Raw genomic sequence first — 12,510 nt, 5'->3', positions numbered from 1 at the left:
TTCTCCCAGCATCATCTCAACTTTTCAGTCAGTAAAGAACAACAGTATAGACCAAAGTCATCTGTCCAGGGCAAGGGAGATGGCTTGGTTCATAAAGCACCTGCCGTGTAAGCACGGTGACTGGGATTCGGAGCCCCAGAATCCATGTCAGAGCAGGCAAGCATGGTGGCTCCCTGTATTTCTGCAGAGGCAGAGGCAGGATCCTCAGAGCAGGCTGGCTAGCTAGACAAGCTGGAATTGGTGAGCTCTGTGTTCAGCAAGAGACCCTGCCTCAACAGAGTGAAGAGCTACTGAAAGAAGGCACTCATGTTAACTTCAGGCCTCCACACATATCTTAGGGTTTTTGTTGCTGTGATAAAACAGCAAGACCACCCGGGCGTTGGTAGCGCATGCCTTTAATCCCAGCACTCGGGAGGCAGAGGCAGGTGGATCTCTGTGAGTTCGAGACCAGCCTAGTCTACAGAGTGGGTTCCAGGACAGGCTCCAAAACAACACAGAGAAACCCTGTCTTGAAAAACAAAAACAAACAAACAAACACAAAAAACAAAACAACAAGACCAAAAGAAACTTGGGGAAGGAAAGTTTTACTTTAGCTTATGTCTTTCAGGTTACGATCCATCACTGAGAGAAGTCAGGGCAGGAACTCATGGCAGAAACATGGGAGCAGGAGCCGATGGAGAAGTCATGGAGAAGTGCTACTTACTGGCTTGTTACCCATGGCTTTCTCGGCCTGCTTTCTTTCTTTCTTTTTTGCTTTTTTATTTAAATTAGAAACAAGGTTGCTTCACATGTCAATCCCAGCTTCCTCTCCCTGCCCTCCTCCCACACTCTCCCACCAACCCCCCAAACCCCCATCTAATCCCCACTCCATTCCCCAGGGAGGGTAAGGCCCTCAGTGGAGGATCTCCAGAGTCTGTCATTTTGTTCAGGGCAGGACCTAGGCTCTCCCCCAAGAGTCCAGGCTGAGAGAGCATCCCTCATTGTGGGATGGGCACCTAAAGTCCATTTGTATGCCAGGGATAAATACTGATCTACTACCCAAGGCTCCATAGATTGCCTAGGCTTCCTCACTGACACCCACATTCAGGGGATCTGGATCAGTTCCATGCTGGCCTCCCAGCCATCAGTCTGGGGTCCAAGAGCTCCCCCTTGTTCAGGTCAGCTGTTTCTGTGGGTTTCACCAGCCTGGTCTTGACCCCTTTGCTCATCAGTCCTCCCTCTCGGTCCCTAGGTTCCAGGAGTTCAGTTCAGTGTTTAGCTGTGGGTGTCTGCCTCTGCTTCCATCAGTCATTGGTTGAAGGTTCTAGGATGGCATATAAGGAAGTAGTCGAACTCATTATCAGGGAGGGGCATTTAAGGTAGTCTCTCTACTATTGCTTAGTTCAGCCTGCTTTCTTATAGCACCCAGAATCACCTGCCCCGGGGTGGTCCTACTGATGGTGAACTTGACCCTCCTATGTCAATCATCAACTGAAAAAAATGTGCCACAGGCTTGCCCACAGGCCAATCAGTTATAGGTCCTTCTCAGATATGTTTATGTTTGTGTGAAGTTGACATAAAACTAACCAGCAAAACACATGTATACACACTTGAATTATACCTGCACATATGAGCACACACATGTAAGCATGCATGCTTTCACTCATTCATATCACATACACACATGAAAAAAAATATCAGTCTATCCAGCATTGGGCGTCAACAGGTGTGTGTTTATTAGTTACCTGCCCATGGCTAGGACACGATGATGCCTTACAGGAGGATTTGTGTTGTTCATGGTTTCAGAGGCGCCAGTCCTTCATGGAGAGGGAATTGAAGCAGAGCAGAGAGAGACACAGATAAAGGGAATACATACGTGAGAGGACCAGGGATAAGATAAAGCTCTAGATCCTCTTCTCCAGGTGTTGTCTTCCAGCTGGACTGCACCTCCCGCCTTAATGACCTCCCCACGATGCCGTGATATTCTGAATCCCTCAAGGAAGTAATGTCAGCTAGGTCAGATCCCCAGGACAGAATCACTTCCCAGAAGTCCAGCAAATGGAGGAACACTCCATATTCAGTACATACCAAGTAAAACTAGGTCCCATCCAGTTTCCTCTATTTGGTAGCAGGGAACCCTCAGGGAGGCTATTGAGATGGGTTCTCTCTATATATTTACATCTGTCATCCTTATCTGTTACCTGTGCCTATCTCTACCCTTCTCCCATCGAGAACTCTCTCATAGCTTGGCTGCTAGGCTGGATGGCCTATCAAGGGCTACTTGGGAGGCCACCATACCCAGCACTTCTCTCCTGAAGCCATCGGTTTCCTTTCAGCTTACACAGCATGCCCAGCCGTCCCTGCTGTCGCTAGTGCTGCCCTCTGCTGCTGTTTCTCCATGTTAGCTTGGCCCACATTTCTAAAAGTGTGAAAGAAAAGACCTTCTAGGAAGAGGCCTTTTATTGAGACCAAGGCTGCAACACCAGGGGAGGCAGCCCCAGAGTGGGTCTTCCAGCTGACTGCCTGTGTAAACCTTAACAGGAACAGCCTGCCTGCACAGCTCAGGAAGGGGTATTCAGGCCAATCATAGCATTTGCCTGACCACTAACAGACGTTTTCTCTGAACCAATCGCAGCCATTTGTTTGGACCAATCATAGCCTTGCCTCTTAGCACCTGTCCAAACAATACCTTTTCTAGACTACCAGGAGAACGACTCCCTGCCTGGCTAAGGTGGACATGGTTACAGGATCATCTAGGGCTAGACTTCATCCAGGCTTTGTCACAACAAAAAGTCTGGTAGTAAATGTTTCAAACAGCCCTGGCTTAGGCGGTGTCTTTAGTAGTGGGCAGCCCCTGCCATCCCATGCGTGGTCTGAAGGCATCTGTGGAATGTGTTCTGTGTGGCTGATACCAGCTAAGGGCAGGGCTGCTAGACTGATAATTGATTTGCTCAAGACAGGCAGAGCAGCAAGGGATAGTTCATCAGCTACTAACTAAAGAGTCAAATTGCTCTGTCCCCAAATCTTTGCTTCTTTACAGGAAAATGAACATCAGAGTTGTATTTAAAATACAAACTTAATAAGAACAGATTTTGTAACTGGTTTTTACAGTTAACACCTCCCTGTGCCCAGAGACATGTGGCGCCCCTTGTCTTTCTCATGTCTACTCCTCAAGGTCCTCACTAGAAGACCAAGCATGAGCATGTTGGGCCCAGAGCCTATATGTGATGCTGGCAATAGGCTGGAGTGAGACCAAAATGGCCAAATCCCAGCCACTGACAGGAAAACAAGTAATCATGGCCCTGTGTCAGATTCCAGCAGAAATTCAGGAACAAAGGGGGCAGGGGGGGGCTTTGGTTATTCTGTCTCAAAATCGCGAAACCTGTGTCCACATGGGAAGAGCAGCCTGCAAGAAAATGTGCACAGGTTTTAGTTTCCAGTGTCAGGCAGTGGTCCCGAGCAGCCATGTCAAAATCAGAACAAATCCATATCTTTGCCAACAGCTGCTACACCCCCAAAAAATGCCAAGTCAGTCTTTCCATGCTGTAAAGTTAGAATGCTTGCTTAAAATCAGACCCTACTTAAAATAAGGAGCATATGCCCAGTGCTTAAATATAAGTGTGTCCTCTGAGGGAGTAGTGTGAGTGCCTCCAGGCTCTAGATTCTGAGCTCTGGAGGATTTAGAAGAGTCACAGGGACCACAGGAGTGTCAGGTGTTCAGCCAGCGAGCCAGAGCCAGCCCTCACATGAGCCTGGGTAGGTGAGTGGAGGGGTGAGGGGTTCGTACCTTGAGTTCATCTCAGCATCTGATGACTTAAGCAAACCACGAGGCAGAGGCAAGGAGCTTACAGCATTTGTTTGCTGTATCTAAAATTATCCCATGATTTCACTCAGCACCTGCACCAGGGAGGAGAGGCAGGAGATTGTCAACCTTGGGTAGGGCATATTCTAGTAGTGTGTATCCTTTGCCTTACAGTGCAGGGCCTTGGTGTTAGTCCCCCTTTACCTACAGGGCTCTTAGAAGCCCATGCTCTTGGCCTGAGTCTTTTTCCTAATTAAGCAGGGAGCTCTGTCCCTCTGTTTTGTTGCTCAGGCAGGGTGTAGAAAGGAATGGTTTCTAGGTCTGTGTATGAAAGGAATCTTCTGGAGCCCCAAATTCCATCCATCCCAGCTCTGGCATCTCCCTGGCTCCTCCCTGGCTGTATGCCATCAAAGTGGATCTACACAAAGTGTCTTCCAACTTGAAAACTGACCTGAGGCTGGAATACAGCAGCCCCTGGGGAGATTGCTGAACATATTTTCAGGAACAGAAAATATACCTCCAGATCTCATCTATATCATCTTGAAACTTGCCTGGCCTCTCTGGAACTCATTCTTCATTACACAGTGGAGCTGGCTATATGCTTCCCTGAAATACTGGGCACTCCCGAGAGACCCAGGCACTCTTACCTTTTTCAAATCCAGCAAGATGATAAATCCTCCATCCTGATTAGTTCATCAGGGAAAGGGTCCTATGATACCTATTGGTGATCCATCACTTCTGGGAAAGACGGAAGTATATTAGCACTGGCATTAGAATCCTTACAACTCTACCATTACTGTGTGGGAGGATTAACATGGAGCTTCCTGCCCCCCCAGAGAGTGGGTGGTGGCACCTAGCATGGACACAGCACCCACCTGACATTCGGGGTGTAGGTGTCACCTGTTTCTCAGGACTGGCTCCTGGACCCGGCTTCTCCCAATCTCATAATGTCATCCCCCATCACCATCTGCTAGTGGTTCTAGAGTACATATCCATTCTTGCCAGCTTAGAGAACTCAGGGCACAGATGAGCTGCACACATGTCCACTTGGTCACACCTGCAGTGCTTCCGGGTACAAACCTTGGTAAATGGGGTGCAGACTTTGACTGTTTCACAGCCGCTCTTGATTCCCTCCTGGCCTCCTCTCGCCTCTCTGTCTGCCACTGGCACCCACCCAGTAGGCAGGTTCCCTGTCAACACCTTTGCTGTGGCTCTACCCACCACCTTTCTCTCACTCCCTGCCTGGAGCATCTTGCTAGGGAAGTCCACCCCCTTGGCCACATGTCCCATATCTCTGTCAGACACATTCCTTCTACCAACGTGTGTCTCGGGCACAGCCCAGGACCCAAGGCTGAGACAGCACAAGTCTGAGGAGCCTGCTTGTTCCCCTGCAGGTAGAAGTGGGTGGGTGACACCGCCTTCCCTTCTTGATGAGAGGAGACACAGATGACCTACTCATTTTTTCCCACGTTCTTCAGTGTTGTCTTTGTGTAGGTGTTGGGCCCACATAGTGATACATACACAGGCACAGTCAGGGGATCCTGTCCTGAGAAGTTCTAGGTCCAAGTACAGGGTCATTCATCACCAAGAAGCAAGATTTGTTACCTTGAACTTCCCCAGGGAAAGGCCAAGTGAGAGAGGGCTGGAACAGTGTTTTAGTGTTAAGTCAGGAGACAGGGAGACTTCCTGGAGTCCAGCAGCAGGCAACGCCTCTGGGGAGCCTAGGAGGCCACTGTGATGAGTAGTTTTAACAGTCATATTGACACAGTGTAGACATAGGAAGAGAATTGCAGTTGAATAATTACCTAAATCAGGTTGGCCTGTGGGTATGTCTATGAGGATTATCTAGATTGTTTTCATTGATATGAAATACCCAGCCCATTGTGGGTGTCACCCTTCCCTAGCCAGGGCCTGAACTATGTAAGGGAAGAGAAACCTGGGGGAAGGTAGTCAGACAGCACAAGCCAGTTTCTCTCTGCTCTCAACTGTGAATACAATGTAGCTAGTTGCTCCCACCACTACCATTTGTTTGCTATAACGAACTGTAACCTGAATTGCAACAGGAGTAGCCCACTCTCTTACAATTCAGACAAAAAGCCTAAGTTGCAACTTTAATGAATACTTTTAGAGTTTCTTTCTTCTAAAGGCTTGTTGCCCTATGGCCTTGAGGAAGTTGTCATATGTCTTTATGCTTTGGTGCCCTTCCTAGTAATGCGCAAGGGAACATTACCACACAGGTTGGCGATTTGGAAGGCTAACATCGTCATTTGCCAAGTGTTTTAGCAGTGCCTAATCCCAGGAAGTGATCTGGTTGTCTTAGCAGTTCTAATAATTATTATTGTGTCATCACCATCACTCTTCCAGAAGACTGATGTCCCTGTCACTCTGTCCAAATGAGATGTTGTTTATTCCCGTGGGCGTCTTGAGCTGGGACCAGGAAAGTAGAGAGCTGTTTCCTGTTATGTACCAGGCTAGTCCCTGATTCTCACAGGATCTGTTTTGTCTAGATTCCAGAGTTTTCTGATGGCTTCTGGACAGGAGCCCAGCTGGCATGTTGGACAAATTCTGAAACGCCATGGGCATATTTCCCTAAGATCTCTATCTACCTGAGAGATGAGAACTCCAGTCGCTCCTTCCGTATCACCATTCTGCCACAGGTACAAACTTAGATTTGTGTTTTTCTCCTTATTTTTCACACGTAACTCACAAAATCAGATTTTATACATGACTAGGCCACAATGATGCCACCACTCTGCTGCCTATCCATGATTCTGCAGGTCTGCTGGTCTCGTTCAGTCTGCCTCATATGGCCCTGGTCAGCAGCGAATGGGTTGGGCCTGTCTTGGCTTGCGTCTGGGATGTTTTGGAGTCTGGTGCCATGTTAGTGGCATTTCCATCATCAGATAGCATGGATGACAGTAGAGTTCTGAGAGGAAAGAGCCCCACACAGCCCTGGAGTCTTAGTCCTTTTTCCTCCCTGATGTCACCCAAAGGAACCTGAAGTAGATCTAGATTCTAGGGCTAAGGATACATCCCACTCCACCTCCCCCCCACACTTTTTTTTTATTCAAAGCATCCTCTAGCCCAACAGGAAATTCTGAGTTTCTTCATATGCCCTTGAGAAAGTGCTTACTCTCAGTCAAAATACTGCCAGTTGTCTGTTTATGCTACTTTTGTTTAAGGTAGGCAAATATGTTTTTTTTTCTGGGATTCAGCAAGATTAAGTGTCTCACAGGTTACAAAATGTATGGTCTGTAAATCTTTAATAATTTATTTTAGGCAGTGTCTCACTAGGTATGCCAGACTAGCCTTATACTCAAGTTTGCCTGCTTTTGTCTCCCAAGCCCCTTATCTGGGTTCTTCCTGCAAGAGACACACACACACACAAAAGACCAACTAAAAGACGCAAACACATTCTGGATGGCATCCAGCCACTTATTCGTGCCTGTCAGTTGTTTCAGATTTGATGCACATTCTCTGCTTCTGTGTAGTTCGTTCTTTCAGAGGTGGTGAGAGGTGCATTCTGCGCATACTTGGACGACCTCCAAAGCCTTAGGTCCAGGTGTTACTGTGGAAACCTTCCCCTGATTTAAGTGGGTCCTCTCTAGAAGTTGTGTGCCCTATTTAAATCTGGCCAAGCTTCTGCCCACACATTCAGTTAACACACATTTCCCAAGGCACTATTCTAGGACAAGGTCCTCCGACGTGAGGGGAAGAAGTGAGGAAGTACTTGCTGACAGGTAGTCTGATAGTGCAAGTTGACTACATTCATACACACAAACACACACTCAGACACAGGCACAAATACGCTCAACTGAAATTAAACATGAAAATTTTTTTTGTTGTTTCTTTTTTTCTTTAATTTAAATTAGAAACAAGTTTGCTTCACACATCAAACCCAGCTCCCTCTCCCTCCCCTCCTCTCCCACCCCCTTTTCAGCCCTCCCCCATCCCCTCCTCCAGTCCCCACTCCACTCTCCAAAGAGGGTGAGGCCCTTCATGGGGGATCTCCAAAGTCTGTCATATGATCTGGGGCAGGGCCTAGGCCCTCCCCCATGTGTCCAGGCAGAGACAGCATTCCTCCACGTGAAATGGGCTCCCAAAGTCCATCTGGATGACAGGGCTAAATGCTGATATATTGCCTGAGGCCCCAAAGGATGCTGAGGCCTCCTCACTGACACCCACGTTCAGAGGATCTGGATCAGTCCCATGCTGGCCTCTCAGGGGGTCTATGAGCTCCCCCCTCATTCAGGTCAGCTATTCCTGTGGGTTTCATAATCCTTTTGCTTCTCACTCCTCCCTCTCTGCAGCTGGGTTCAGTGTTTAGCTGTGGGTGTCTGTCTCTGCTTCCTTCAACCACTGGATGAAGGCTCTAGGATGGCACACAGGGAAGTTGTCAATCACGTTATCAGGGAAGGGCATTTAAGGCAGCCTCTCCAGTATTGGTTAGATTGCCGGCTGGTGTCATCCTTGTAGGCCTCTGGACATCTCACTAGTACCAGATCTCCCTTCAAATCTATAGTGGCTCCTTATATTATGGTATCTCTCATCCTTCTCTCCTCTATTCTTTCCCCTACTCAACTGATTGGGAGCATGGGGGGGGTGAGGAAGCTGAGAGAAAGAGAGGGCATGAAGAGGAAGGGAGAGGAAAACACGGAAATCTTTAAAAATAATAAAGTCTATTGAGACACATTTTTCTTCTTTTTTTTGTATTTATTCTATGTTTTTCACATCACGTTCCTTGATCCCGTTCATTCTCCGTCCCAAAACCGTCCAAAATAAAATTTAAGAAAAAGAAAAGAAAGTGAGGAAAAAAGGGAAGGAATTGAAAAATCTCATCATGGAAGCTGCAGTGTGACATAATGAGTCACGCCATATTCCCCTTTGTCCATACATCTCTACTTGCAAGTGTTCATTGAAAAGTGTCATAGGTCTGGTTCAAGGCCCCTGGTCTCCACTACACGTTCTATGCTGGGACCCGACTAGGACTCCTCCTGGAAATCCCACTGCTGCCCTATGTTGTGGAGATCCTGCAGCATGAAGGGTCTGTGGGTCAGGTCCCTTCATGTGCTCCAGCAGATCATAGATGGGGTGGGTTATGGGGCAGGCCAAGTCATAACCCTGGTTCTGGCCCTGGACAGCTGTAGGGTTGGTCTGCCAGATGGGAAATGGGGAAAGCTGTCTTATGGTCACAATTTTGGGGCTGGCTCACCTACACCTGAGCTAACAGGTGGCTCAATTGTGCTGCCCTATCGAGGTGCAGAGCCTGCTCTCCTGCGTGTTGCAGCTGGTGGGGGGTCAGGGATGGCTCTCCCGCTCTTATAACCACAGGGCCAGCTCTACCATGTGCCTCAAGCATTGGTAGGGAGGGGGGAAGAAAGGTTTCACTCCCCCACCCACACCACCACAAGATAGATGAGAAATGGGGACATTTCTCCCATGCTCACAACTTTGGGGCTGGCTCACCCATATCTCCACTAACAGTGTTGGTTCTGTTGCGCTGCCCTGGTGGGGGTGCAGGGCCTGTTTTGAGACACTTTTGATCTCATGTTCCAGATGTCATTTTGTCTCCCTTCACCTTTGGGGGGCTCTGAGCAGAGTGGGACCTCCAGTTTTAGGCTCTTGTCTAATCCGTTCTTTGTTCTGTGTCTTTCCCTTGGTTCTTCAACAAACAGCTCTACATTCAGCCCATGATGGGAGCTGGTCTCAATTATCAATGCTACCGTTTTGGTATCTCCTCTTCCACAAATGCACTGGTGATTGGTGCTACCGTGATGGAGGGCTTCTACGTGGTCTTTGACAGAGCTCGGAAGAGAGTGGGCTTTGCAGCGAGTCCCTGTGCAGGTAAGTGTAGCTTTTGTGGCACAGGAACTCCCTAAAAAGAGATCCTTGGTAAATGTGCCCATCTGTAACAGCCAGAGTGGCTTGCCAGGTGTTGTTGAACCATTTGACATGTGCTAATTTCCAGTGACCGGATCTTACCACTGAAATGGTTCTTGGGCTCATTGAATGATGAAATGAGGTGACCCACATAAGTGTGTGTGTGTGTGTGTGAGAGAGAGAGAGAGAGAGAGAGAGAGAGAGAGAGAGAGAGAGAGAGAGAGAGAGAGAGAGAGATGCTAGGGTAGTACCTACCACTGAACTATATCTTCAGTCCTTTGTTTCTTAGCTTTTTAAATTTTAAAATTGTGTCTCCGTAAGTTTTTCAGGCAGGCTTTGAACTTGAGATCCTTGTGCCTCAGCCTCCCATCGAGCTGAGATTACAGCTGCGCCACCAGGCTCAGCACACATACAACTTTCCTAGCTCAGGCACTCAGCAGGTTCTTGGAGAGGGCGAGTCATTGTAGTTGCACTGAAACCTCTTCCCACACAAGAAATAAAAATGCCCGTGAGTCTCGCTGCCGAACTGCATTTTGATTTCATTCTGGGGTTTCTGGGAATGAAACCCAGAGAGAGGCTCAAGCAGACCAAAGCACATGTCCATCGTTAAACTGTGCTCCGATGCCGTGAATTACAATGTTTTGACAGTTGATGCAAAATTAATAAAGGAAAGAATTCATGAAAAATCTGGGTCTTCGTTAGGAAATAAGAAGCGGAGACCCGTGGAAGCTGTTTCTTAGAATCCTAAAAGAATAAGGCCAAGGAATAATTGTCTCGGAACGTGTTGGGTGGAGTAGTGTGAGAAGCCACAGCAGAGTTGCCCTGCAGAGTCCTGCTGGGGCCTGGAAGGAAGGAAGCTGCTGGAGTAGGCAGGCAACCTCCAGATTGACAGCTGCTCCAGGTAGGGCCCACATAACACCTGGTGCCATCAAAGACTAGGTACTGGTGACACGCAGCCCAAGCTGCCAAAGAGGAGGTCACGGAAGAGGGGCCTGTATCAGGGATGACGGTCAGGATGGCTGCAGGGTTTCAAAACAGTCTTTCAGGGGACTGAGAAAAAGTTTGCAAACTGAGTGTGGTGGGTCATGCCTATCATCCCAGAACTCAGGAGGCTGAGGCGGGAGAATCGCCTTAGTTCTGTGGGTTGAATATGATATGTAACTCGGAGTAAAGTGCCTGCCTAGGGTACTGGAAGCCCAGGTTCAAGCCCCACCACAATGCACAGCAGAAAATGGATGTGATGACATGTTTATAATCTCAGCTCTCAGAAGATAAAGGTAGGAAGATCACAAGTTTAAGGTTATCTTATCTTTCTTTCCTGTTGCTGTAATAAAGCAGCCTGACAGAACCAACTTAAGAAGAAAGGGCTTACTTGGCTCCCTCTTCCAGGTTATAGTCCACCATGGAGGGGAAATCAAGGCATCGGGAGCTTGAAGCAGCTAGTCACATGACAACCACAGTCGTGAGTGGGGAGCAATGAGTTAATGCATGCATGCTACTGCACAACTCACTTTCTCCACTCTTGCAAAACTCAGAATCTCCTTTCTAGGCAACGATGTAACCCGCAGTGGGCAGGTTTTCCCATCTCAGTTGAGAGGACCAACACAGTCTCCCCCAGACATGTCCACTGGCCTAGCTGATTTAGGCAATCCCTCACTGAGACTCTAGATTGTGTCAAGTTGACAAATAAAACTAAGCAGCACATAGTAAGTTTCAGGTGAGCTGCTGTGAGAGCACCAGTATCTCGGAAGGCGTGGTAGACATCTGGAGAATGGAAGGATGGTGTTAAAAGGAAAAACTACATCAGGTCTAAAAGGATAACTGAATCTATTACACATTCACACAGCCCAGACATACATGATCTGTACCATTTGACTTCTTATCTGACTTTGTATGAGATTTGGAATTCATGACTTGTCTGGTAGTGGTAGTACAGTGTCGTGTGTGTGTGTGTGTGTGTGTGTGTGTGTGTGTGTGTGTGTGTGTAGTGTGTGTGTGTGTTCCTGTGTATACAGGTGCACATATGTATATGACAGAACCTGTGTACATGTGTGTACATGCATGTGGAGGACAGCTGTCACTCCTCAGGATCCTGTCTATCTTGTTTTTTTGTGTGACAGGACCTCCCATTGACCAGGCACTCAGCAATTTAGTTGGGCTGCCTCACCTGTAAATTCCTAGACCTACCTGTTTCCACCCCTTGGTGCTAGGATTACAAGTGCCTGCCACCATACCCATCTTTGTTTACCTGGGTTCTGAGAGATCAAACCATGCATGCAAAGTGAACACTTGAATAGCTTAAGCTGCTTTCCCATCCCTCATGTTATTAATCTTACCATGAGTAAGTGTTTAATTTTAGGGCATGTGTAGTCCTTCCCTGTCTCATATGAGAGACTGTGGCCTGAGATGTCACAGTATTCTCAACTCTGAATATTTTATTCTTTTAAGGTAATTTTGTTTTGTTTTTGTTTTTCGAGACAGGGTTTCTCTGTGTAGTTTTGGAGCCTGTCCTGTGACTCTATCTGTAGACCAGGCTGGCCTCAAACTCACAGAGATCCGCCTGCCTCTGCCTCCCGAGTGCTGGGATTAAAGGCGTGCACCACCAACGCCCGGCATCTTTTAAGGTAATCTTAAGAACTAAATCATTTTTCCCACAAATCTTGTTCCTATATTAAATGTTATTAAGCCAGAGGCTTTCTTTGCAGTAGCTGGCATTGTGTACATATAGCACTGCCAGGGGTATGATAGCAGTGTGTTGTCTGAATGGACCACTGCTGGGTGTGATTTCATATAATTTCACAGTGGGGCAGCACAACTATATTGATTTCACTCTGAACTGTGTTTGATGT

At 47.7% G+C, this 12,510-nt stretch overlaps 1 protein-coding gene across 4 annotated transcripts in view; it reads left to right on the top strand.

The window, feature by feature from the left end:
* The window catches only part of Bace2 (beta-secretase 2), a 127,582-nt gene that overhangs the window by 61,585 nt on the left and 53,487 nt on the right, over positions 1–12,510 (top strand). For all 4 annotated transcript variants that reach the window (XM_021229410.2, XM_040750388.1, XM_040750389.1 and 1 more), the window contains exons 7-8: positions 6,289–6,438; positions 9,457–9,625. In XM_021229410.2, the coding sequence (XP_021085069.1) occupies positions 6,289–6,438; positions 9,457–9,625 (319 nt within the window). The remainder of the gene's footprint in view (positions 1–6,288; positions 6,439–9,456; positions 9,626–12,510) is intronic.

This window comes from Mesocricetus auratus, unplaced genomic scaffold (assembly GCF_017639785.1).
Source record: "Mesocricetus auratus isolate SY011 unplaced genomic scaffold, BCM_Maur_2.0 Super-Scaffold_100008, whole genome shotgun sequence".
Lineage (NCBI taxonomy): Eukaryota > Metazoa > Chordata > Mammalia > Rodentia > Cricetidae > Mesocricetus > Mesocricetus auratus.
Note: the sequence above shows the minus strand (reverse complement) of the source record. Positions and strands in the feature narration are given on the sequence as shown.